The sequence below is a fragment of the Microtus oregoni genome, unplaced genomic scaffold, assembly GCF_018167655.1.
Source record: "Microtus oregoni isolate MIOR12 unplaced genomic scaffold, Mior012 000022F_ref0000154, whole genome shotgun sequence".
NCBI lineage: Eukaryota > Metazoa > Chordata > Mammalia > Rodentia > Cricetidae > Microtus > Microtus oregoni.
In genome coordinates, this window is record NW_024543081.1 from 10,949,189 (window position 1) to 10,960,111 (window position 10,923).

The 10,923-nt window shown below is 50.1% G+C and overlaps 1 protein-coding gene across 1 annotated transcript; it reads left to right on the top strand.

Moving 5' to 3' along the window:
* The first annotated feature begins 5,975 nt into the window (after positions 1-5,975).
* Positions 5,976-10,528, top strand: LOC121461196 (cytochrome P450 2D10-like). The gene is made up of 9 exons (XM_041672108.1): positions 5,976-6,251; positions 7,054-7,225; positions 7,630-7,782; positions 7,862-8,022; positions 8,580-8,756; positions 8,929-9,070; positions 9,467-9,654; positions 10,036-10,177; positions 10,273-10,528. Exons 1-9 carry the CDS (start codon positions 6,063-6,065, stop codon positions 10,461-10,463), a joined length of 1,515 nt encoding a protein of 504 aa, XP_041528042.1. The 5' UTR covers positions 5,976-6,062; the 3' UTR covers positions 10,464-10,528.
* The last annotated feature ends 395 nt before the right edge of the window (positions 10,529-10,923 follow it).

Genomic DNA, 10,923 nt, shown 5'->3' on the forward strand with positions numbered 1-10,923 from the left:
TGGTGTATGTGAATGTTGTGTATGCATGTATATGTGTCTGTGTGCAGGTACCTCTGTGTATGTTTCTATGTGTGTGCACCTGTGTCTATGAATGTGTGTGTGTGTGTGTGTGTGAGCGTATGTCTGTGTCTATTTGTCTGTCTGTAGGTGTGATCATGTATCTGTGTGCATGTAGCTCTGTGTGTGCATGGGTCTCTGTGTGTGTGAATGCATGTGGCTCTATGTGTGTACATGTGTGACTGTGTGTGTGAATGTCTATGTTTCTGTCTGTCTCTGTGTTTGCATGCATCCTAATAAGTGTACATGTATCTTGTGTGAGCTTTTGTGTGTGTGCATGTGCATGCATTTATATCTAGTGATTATGTGTCTAGGTGTGTGTATGTGTCCGTGTGCACACATCTGTGTATGCATGTGTCCACAGGTGTGGGTGTGTGGCATGTGTGTCTGAGTGTATATCTCTATGTTGTACATATATGGGAGGGTGCGAGCACTCTTGTGTTGATGCTACTGCCTGTAAATTTGCCTGTGGATACTAGAGGTCAATCTGCAGTGCCTTCCAAAATCCTCCTCCCTGATATTTTTATTTTATGTGCATTGGAGTTTTGCCTGTTTGTCTGTCCATGTGAGGGTGTCAGATCATAGTGTTAGACAGACAGCTGTGAGCTGCCATCTGGGTGCTAGAATTCAACCTAGTCCTCTGGAAGAACAGCTGGTATTCTTAAATGCTGAGCCATCTCTGCAGCCCCCACATTATTAAGACTATGACTATTAATATTACTATTATGAGAACCTGGAGCTCGTCCATTCAGTCAGAGTAGCTGGCCAGTGATTTCCCAGGATGGACCAGTTCCTGCCACCACAGCAGTGGATACTGTCATGCATCACCAAGCCCAGGCCTGCATAGGTACTAGGACCGGAACTCAGATCTTTCTGCCTCCACAGCAAGCTCTTTAACACCAGAGCCATCTCCCAAGCTGCCTCCTGCCATTTTGCCTGCACATAGTCTCAGAAGAAGAAAAAAAAAAAAAAGACATGAAGCACGTGGTATTTCTCTTTCATTAAACTTAGATAATTTCTGTCCTTGGACATTTCGTTTTCTTTTCTCTGTGTTTTGGATCCACTATACAAATTTCCAGAAGTGCTCTACCACCTGACATTCCCATGAAGAGAAGCTGGAGGGCCCAGTCCCTGCAGCCCAAGCCTGCCTGTCACCCTCCAAATGCTGCAGCATTTCTAGCTTCCGGGGTCCCCAGTCCTTCCTGGAACACCTATGGTAGGTGAAGGTCACAGACCTGTGGGCTGAACCATCTCTCAGTAGACTACAAAGGACAGCCAACATAGCACTGGCACAAAGAAAGAACTTGCAAAGTTCAAGGATCCCTCTACCATCCTCCTGCCTGGCCCCATCCTGGCACCTTGCTTGTGGTGAGAGAAGCCATCTTGTGCCTGGCCCAGTGGAGCTGAAATCCTAGTAAGTAGAGATGATATCTTTGACCCCTGCCCCTGGCCTCAAACATGCTATAAACAAATGCTTTGCAACTGAGCTATATCCATGACTCAGCAGTAGCTCTGCGTTTCTGCTTTCTTGTTTATTTCTTTCTCTTTAGAACACATTGGGTTGTTTGTTTTGTTTTTGTTGGTTTTTGCCTTTGTTTTCTATTCTTTAAACTTCTTTGAGACATTGGGTTTTTTTTTTCTCAATCTTTCCTGCCCACCTCCTCTCAGAACCTCTCGTCCTCTGCACCACCCAAAGTTCCTCGTTTTTAACATCAGTGTTCACTGTCATAAATCCCCCTCTACTCACTGTCTCTGAGGTGGTGCTGTCAGCTTGGTACAAGCTAGAGTCCTGTAGGAAGAGTCCACAGTGCACTTCTTTATTGACCAGTGATGTGGGAGGGCCCAGCTCACTGTGGGTGAGGCCAGCCCTGGGCAGGGGGTCCTGAGTGATATAAAAAATGACACTGATGAGTCAGGAAGCAGCACTCACTCCTCCATGGTCGCTGCATCAGTTCCTGCCTCCGGGTCCTGTCCTGAACACTCTAGGTTCCACTCAGTTTCTACAACCTCTATGGTCTCAGTCTGGCCAAACTATTATTCTCCTGTATCTTTTATAACACAACCCACAAACATTTTCTTTAGTGTTAAATGTGCATCAGGTTCTACAGAATCTCTGTAGCTCACTGTTTCTACTACATATCTGTTTCATGTGGTCCTAATGTGAGCCTTGTGGTCCAGCACACATCCCTACGTGTCCATCAACGCTTTGTGGTCCAGGACACATTCTTACAGGTCTGTTAGACTGGTTTGGTCCAGCACATCCCTGATCTATCTCTTCCACACAACAGGAAGTCACAGTATCAGAGCCCTAGGAACGCTGTGTTCCTGGGTCTCTCACTAACGCACCATCTGTGCAATGTGCCCAATGTTTCCAAATGTTCCCCTAAGCTAACATGAGTACTTTTAAAGCAAAGCCCACCAATGCACAGCTTCCCCCATTGCTGTGGATCCTTGGGATCAAAGCCCTCCATTTGTAGAACTGATTCTTTGCTCTTCCAAGCCATTTCTCTCTTGACCTAACTGATATGGTTCTGTGGTTTGAGACTCCATAGGTAACATCCTATCATAATTGCCCAAGCTCCCACTGTGGCCTCAAACCATGAAGTAACTATTCTTAAACAAAGGCTTCACCAGCCCCAAACAACCCGAGGCCTTTCTGTGCCCAAATCAGCTTTCCCAAGAATCACATGACCCCAGTGAGTCACATCACTCTACCCAAGCTGACTGGCTTTGCACTTCCCACCATGCCTAAGGAAAGAAAGCACAGAGATAGGAATGTCTCTAGGACTCACTGTGGTCTTCACTCCAGTGATGCCAGGCAGTTGAAGCCAGCAAAGGGAAAGGGCACACAGGACAGTCCAGGAGAGACATGTCCAGCTTCTATTTGTCCTCTTCCAGTAGAGTTCAAAGGACAGTGATAAAGTATCTGTTGACAGGTACTGAAAGAATTTGAACTTGAAGCACCCCTGAGCCCAGATGACCAGGGACTTCAAGTTCAAGTTTGCTGTTGCAGACACGGCACACCTGTGCAGCTGACATGAATACCAAGACCCCAGTCCCCATGGAAGTCACACTGATCTTACAGGACACAAGTGCTCATGTGGCTGAGGGCCCATGGACTGAGGATGAAGGGAAGCAAACAGTGCTAGCAGGCAGATGTTACCAGAGCATCCAGGTCATCTCCCATGAGATGGTGACACACAGGAACCTGTACAACATAAAGTGTGTGACACCCCTCACCTGCTCCGTGCACTTACCTCTCAGGGCCTCACTCAGCCTGAAGTAGGAAGATCAGACCCAGTCAGCACCATGGCTTCTATTTCACGTCATCATACGTGACACACAGAAGAGAGGTGGAGACCTGAAGAGAGGCAGAAGGTGTGACAACTAGCATCCAGGCCTAGCCAGGAGGTCTCAGAAATCATCCTAGAAGGGTCCTGGAGCAAGCCAGAAGGAAGCCACCAGCCTGAGCCTGAGTGACCAGAGCACAGTTGTCTCTGTCTCTTCACTCCTGACCACACCCAGGCTGGTGTCCTGACTAAGATTCAGGCCAAACTGGAGCTGGAGAAAGACCCTTGTCTGCGCTCCAAACTAAGGTGCCAACCTGCTTAACTGGGTTGGGCATGGCCAGGTCATGAACGGAAACAGGGAGCAGACTTGGGTCTTCAGGATGTCAACAAGCAAGGAGTCCTCCACAGGCCCTGGTGACACAGATGTAGCCAGAGAAGGGGGCAGCAGGTCTAGCCCAGAGGAGATGACCCAGTGCCCATTCGTAGCTGAGGGCTGCATGGTGTGGGCTCGGCTCAACTCCTCTAATTCGGTTCTTGTCTCCCTTCTGCCACACTGGCGGATGCGGCAGAGAGCACCTGCCTGGATTCCACTGGGACTTCTGAGTCTTTGATCTTCAGAGGTCTGCATCCCCAGCAAGGACACGGTCTGCACCTTCATTGACCCTAGGGAATCATGAGTTGGCATATGTCGTATTCCCAGCAGTACCCAGCACGGAGGTAACATTTGTTGAGAAACTCAGACTCATCTTTCCATTTTCCTCAGGGCTGCCCATCTTAACCAGAGGCCGCTTCCATGAAGAGGACTCTGCCTACATAGCTCCATGTGGAACACAGTTAGGAGAGAGACTGACCAACCAAGAAACAAAAGCTGAATAAATGACAGAAACCATCGTGTGACAAGAACCTGACCCAACATTATTGCCTCCAGGGACTCTGACAGTTGTTGACATTTTCACAGCTTTCTCGGGTCTCATGTAAGAAGTGCCTGACTCTGAGTCTGGCCTTCCTAATCAATTCAGTAACCTCCAGCCTGTCCACAAGACCCCACGGGCTGTAGTCACATTCCTCCCACTGCCCCTCACTAACTACAAAATTGATCAATGGCACTTGCTGTCACAGGCAAGTGGTGTGTTCTGCAGTGCCTATAAGTTCCTTGTGTCCTGCTCACAAAGTAACCCTGAGCCTCTAGGGTGGTCTGACCCCAGCATACTGGGTGGTCTTGTGAGTCAATTTGACACAAGCTAGAGTCATCAGAGGAAGGAGCCTCAGTTGAGGAAATGACTGCATGAGGTCTGAAACCCATTTTCTCTTTTATGGTCAATGGCACCATGAGGAGAGCCAATGAGAGGCTGGCAGTGAAAAGTGCAGCCCACTTGCAGCAGAGACCCATGTTGTGGAGATGTCAGCACCACGGGACAACAGCAACCAAGAAGAGCAGCAGCAGTGAAGTGGAACCAGCAGGAGCCTAGCAAACAAGCTGTGTGTGCTGCAAGGGCAGAGCTGGAGAATGACCCAAGCCTTTCTAGGAGTCCAGGAGATTGTGAGTTGAGCCCAGATAATTGGACACTGAGTTATTTATACGGTTGGAGTTTGGTTTTGCTTGGTTCAGACTCTGAGAGGGCCCTGGTTCTTCTCTCTTAAAAAAGGTATTTAATTTTGATTTTTAAAGGAGCCCACAGATTAAACACTTGAACTTTTAAAGAGACTGGATATTTTAAAGAGACTGAAATTTTAAAGACTACATTGTAAAAACCGTGGGACTTTTTAAATTATCTATGATTTTAATGTGAGATCTTGGGGATGAATAAGAAAGGAATGCAGCTTGACAGGGATGTGTCTGTGTGTCAAGTTGACAAGGGGTCAGTTGTACTGGCTGGCTTTGTGTGTCAACTTGACACAAGCTAGAGTCTTCAGAGGAAAGAGTCTCAGTTGAGAAAATGCCTTGATGAGATCCAGCAATAAGACATTTTCTCATTTAGTGATCAGTGGGGGAGGGCCATGGTGGGTGGTGCCATCCCTGGGCTGCTGGTCCTGGGTTCTATAAGAAAGCAGGGTGAGCAAGCCATGGGAAGCAAGCCAGTAAGCAACACCCCTCCAATGCTGTTGTATCAGCTCTTGCCTCTGGGATCCTGCCTTTTGAGTTTCTGTCCTGACTTCCTGGATGAACAGCAATATTGAAGTGTAAGCCAAATAAACCCTTTCCTAACCCAACTTGCTTTTTGGTCATGGTGATCGTTTCAGAAAAAAAAAAAAGAAAGAAAGAAAAAGAAAAACATAAGACACCCAGTCTGAGGAAATGTTCACAAATCCCTCAAAACTTTGCCTTCATGGCTTGTCAACTGTCTGAATACTCCAGAACAGGCCTCCAGTGGCCAGTTGCCCACCGCGCTCACAGTGCCCAGCCTCGCATGACCACTACACACAGTTCATGAATTCCTCTTTCCACATGAAGCTGCAGCTCCCCTGGACAGCATCTGGGAAGGAAAGAACCTTGGAGCTGACCTGCCTGGCCTGCTCAGTCCCTGTCCTACATGCTGGGCTTAATGGTAAACACATCAAGTTGGCTCACAGCGGAGGGCAAAGGGCAGCCTTGCCCCTATATAAAGGACAGGGTGCCCAGGCTACGGTCAGAGAGTTCTTACTGTTTCCAGGTGGCTTGAGTAAAGATTCCAAGGTTTTCTCAAAGAGCAAAGAAACTCAGTGAGACAGCCAGCCATGGGGCTGCTGGCTGGGGATGGCCTGTGGTCTGTGGCTATATTCACAGTCATCTTCCTGCTTCTGGTAGACCTGATGCATCGGCGCCGGCGCCGGACTGCCTGCTACCCGCCAGGCCCTGTGACAGTGCCAGTACTTGGCAACCTGCTGCAGCTGGACTTCCAGAACATTCAATATAGCATGTACAAGGTGAGGGAGACGGTGATAGAGGAGAGCAGAGGGCATGGTCATCCTAGCAGCGTATGGTGGTGCTGGAGCCACAGACTGGACAGAGCTGGTCCTTTAGGAAGAAAGCCCAAGAGACTTCCAGGGTGGGAGGGTGCTTCAGGGCCCAAGGACACTGTGGACTTTTGAAGGGAAAGGTTTCAGGAGGGCAAAGGATGGGAGGAGGGGCATTGGGATTCAAATGGACGAGACAGAACTAAGTCACCAAAGCTCTAAGTCCCTCTGATTTCAACAGTGAATGGGTCTTAGAGGTGAATGAGAGACACCTGGATCTAGGGTACTGTGTCAGTGAGGAGAGGGGCTGTTGAATCTCTTGCTGCTGCATGATTTGAGGTTTGGGTCTCAATGAATCTTCCCTTCCTCACATAATGGTGGGATTCTAAGGGGACTATGAACACTATCCTCAATGTGGCAAGGTCACAGCTGGCTGACCAATTCTATTCTGAGTCCTTTGATGAACCTAGAGGACAACCACCAGAGCTCATGCTGGAGATGTAGATCACATTTGTCAGGGCCAAGGTTCAATAAAAAGCAAGACACATACAAACAGAGAGAGAGAGAGAGAAAGAGAGAGGGAGGGAGGGATGCAGGGAGGAGAGGAGATGAGAGGAGAGGAGAAGAGAGGAGAGGAGAGAAGAGGAGAGGAGGGGAGGGGAGGGGAGGGGAGGGGAGGGGAGAGGAGAACCAATGTTTATGCAGTGAGCCTGGTTCTAGGATCTTCAGGGGAACTCCAGAACTTCCTAAGCATTCTGTCCCTCTACTTCAGCTTCAAAACCGCTATGGTGACGTGTTCAGCCTGCAGATGGCCTGGAAGCCCGTGGTTGTGATCAATGGACTGAAGGCGGTGCGGGAAGTGCTGGTGACCTGTGGAGAGGACACTGCTGACCGCCCTTCAGTACCCATCTTTGAATACCTGGGTTTTAAGCCCAGATCCCAAGGTAAAGGGCTGTGTGTGGCAGAGCTGGCATTGGAGATACGGCAATGGACAGAGGAAGTTTAAAACATGAATGCTGGTTGTAATGTGGTCAAGCAATTCAACAAAAAGCCACTGAGCCGGCGATGGTGGCACACGCCTTTAATCCCAGCACTCTGAGTTTGAGACCAGCCTGGTCTACAAAGCTAGTTCCAGGACAGGCTCCAAATCCACAGAGAAACCCTGTCTCGAAACACCAAAAAAAAAAAAAAGCCACTGAAATCCTGGATAGTTTCTACCCAGGAGGCAAGTGCTGGATTGTGGTAGCAAAGTTCTGAGAGGCTCCTGGGTAGGAACCCAGACGAGAAGAGCAATGACAGCGGAGGACAGCACAGCCAGGGGTCCTTAGTAACACGCGTGTGTCTACAGGTGTGGTTCTTGCATCGTATGGGCCTGAATGGCGAGAGCAGCGGCGATTCTCTGTGTCCACCCTGCGCAACTTCGGCCTGGGCAAGAAATCACTGGAGCAGTGGGTGACAGGGGAGGCAGGCCACTTATGTGACGCCTTCGCCGACCAGGCTGGTGGGTGATGGGTGAGGGGTGCAGATGGGCACAGGGAGACAGGAGCACTACAGTGACTTGCTTGCGTCTCCACACCCAGGGTGTCCCTTCAATCCCAGCACCTTGCTGAACAAGTCTGTATGCAATGTGATCGCGTCCCTCATTTTTGCTCGTCGCTTCGAGTACGAAGACTCCGACCTCACTAGAATGCTGACACTAATAGGAGAAAGTTTGAAAGAGGTCTCTGGCATCATTCCTGAGGTAGGAGGCTCCGAGCAGCCTGCAGAGCCACTGCTATGCTATCCATGGTCACAGAGGAAACTTTGTGCAAAAGCCATCATGGAGCCTTCCTGGAGCTTGGCTAACATCAGATAACAGGAGGGGAGCAGTGGATCAAAGTCACGGTTTCTAGAAAGAGAGGGACCCTGTACCCTCTTGTCTACATGGAAGCCACACAAGCCTGTGGTTTCCAGAGTAAAATAGTCCTGACCACCCAGGCTGAAAGAGCTTGAAGGTTGGAACTGAGGAGGAGGCAGGTGATGGGTGTGGACAAACAGGCTCCGGGTCCACGGGGAAGGAGGCTGGGATCTGAGACTGGTCAAAGTGGACACTGAGGAAACTGAATGGTTAGTAGGTAAGGGGCTGGCTAAGCAAGCCTGGAGACCTGAGTTTGATGCCTAGGAGCCATGTAGGGTAGAGACGATGGACCCTATACATTGTCTTATTACCTGTTTTGTATACAATATCCGATGCATATACGATAATGAATAATAATTTTTAAAGTGGAAGCACTGAGACTTCCTCTGTGGCTGTCACAGGTTCTGAACTCATTTCCGATGCTCCTGCGCATCCCAGGGCTGGGTAACAAGGTCTTTGAAGGTCAGAAGAACTTCGTGGCCATGGTGGATAACCTGTTGACTGAGAATAGGAGGACCAGGGACCCTGAAAAGCCACCCCGGAACCTAACTGATGCCTTCCTGGCAGAGATGGAGAAGGTGATTGGCAGCTGAAAGAGGTGGGGTCAGTGGTTGTGGGCTGAGGTCCTGTGAGTTGTGAGGCCAAATGAGTGGGGTCCTGTGTACAACCAGCCCCTGGGCTGCCTGGGGACAATGGGAGGCCATTGCAGACGTCGCTCCCCACTGAGACTACGTTCTCTGTCTGACCCAGGCCAAGGGAAACCCTGAGAGCAGCTTCAATGATGAGAACCTGCGCATGGTGGTGGGTGACCTGTTTGGTGCAGGGATGGTGACCACCTCAACCACACTGTCCTGGGCCCTGCTGCTCATGATCCTACACCCGGATGTGCAGAGTGAGCCTGGCTGGGGCTGGGAAGGAGGAAAGAGAGGCACACTCTGCAGATACCTGTGGCTCCCAACACTAACTTAACCCAGACTCCAGCAGCACTCACAGACATATTTCTTTCTTTCTTTCTTTTTTTTTTTTTTTTTTGGTTTTTCGAGACAGGGTTTCTCTGTGGCTTTGGAGCCTGTCCTGGAACTAGCTCTTGTAGACCAGGCTGGCCTCGAACTCACAGAGATCCGCCTGCCTCTGCCTCCCAAGTGCTGGGATTAAAGGCGTGCGCCACCACCGCCCGGCTTTCACAGACATATTTCTTACACGAACTCTCAGCCTTTAGCATGGTTGTAAGAGAGGAGCAGAGGGAAGCCCCTGGGAATGCTTCACTGAGGGGAGGCTGTTCCTCCAGGCCGCGTCCAACAGGAGATCGATGAAGTCATAGGGCAGGCGCGGCGTCCAGAGATGGCAGACCAGGCCCGCATGCCCTACACCAATGCTGTCATTCATGAGGTGCAGCGCTTTGGGGACATCTCCCCATTGAACTTGCCACGTATAACATCCCGTGACATTGAAGTACAGGGCTTCCTCATCCCCAAGGTAGGAATGGGCCCTCCTCCTATTACATCATGACACTAGCACACAAGGGTGGAAAAGAACAAGAGCAACCTAGCCTAGATTTCCAGCGTGCTTGCAGGACCTACCTGAGTGCACATACATTGCAGCCTTGAGAGTCCTCAGGAACGAGGACTGTCCAATGAGAACAACCAAAGGAGCTTTATGGAAGCACTGCACACAGCGTCAGGCTTGGGCACTCATGCAGACCTGTAACAGGATCCTCTACAGGCCTGAGATGCTTCTGGGGCCGAGCTTACATGAAAAGATCAAATGTATGAGGTAGAGACTGTGCATGTGACCATGGTAACCAGGATATTGACAGCCCTACCCCAATCTATGTTCACACCGTGTGCCTCCTGCCAGGGGACGACCCTCATCGTCAACCTGTCCTCAGTGCTGAAGGATGAGACTATCTGGGAGAAGCCCCTCCGCTTCCATCCTGAGCACTTCCTGGATGCCCAGGGCCGCTTTGTGAAACATGAGGCCTTCATGCCATTCTCAGCAGGTCCTGTGGGATGCTTGGCTTCCCTCCCCCTTCTCAGAATGCCCTGAATTGTGAGGCCAGACCCTTGACTTACTGAGTCCCTCTCCCACCCACAGGTCGCCGAGCTTGCCTGGGGGAGCCCCTGGCCCGCATGGAGCTCTTCCTCTTTTTCACCTGCCTCCTGCAGCGCTTTAACTTCTCCCTGCCCAGTGGACAGCCCCGACCCAGTGACTATGGCAATTTCCCAATTCCAGTTGCCCCCTCCCCCTACCAACTCTGTGCTGTGATGCGCCAGCAGGGACACTAATTCCAGTCCTTTTCTGTAACTAGGGCTGAACCATGAACAATAAACCAGTCTGGTAGCTGCCGCTATTTCCTGCTCCAACCTCAGTCCGTGCCTCTGCTGCATCATCAGACGACAGTAGCCTTTGACAAGCTACTCTTCCCTCCCCAAGGGACAGCTAATGTCGTGAGAAAATGGTTGGCACGAGCCTGCAGGTTCAGCACATGGAAGCCTCAAGCAAGAGGATTACGTGTGTATGAATATCCTGGGACATAAAGGAAGGTCTAAGTTGGTTTGGACTACAGAACCAGGAATCTCTGCCTCATAAAACTAAATGAGAGCTAGAGGAAGAGGGGAAGAGGGAGAATGAAGAGAGGAAAAAGAGAAGGAGGGGGAGAGGAAGGAAGGAGAGGGAAAAGAGGTAGACTGAGGTTCAGGAGTGATGGCTGACCCTATGTCACCCATGAAGAGCCATCAATGAGCA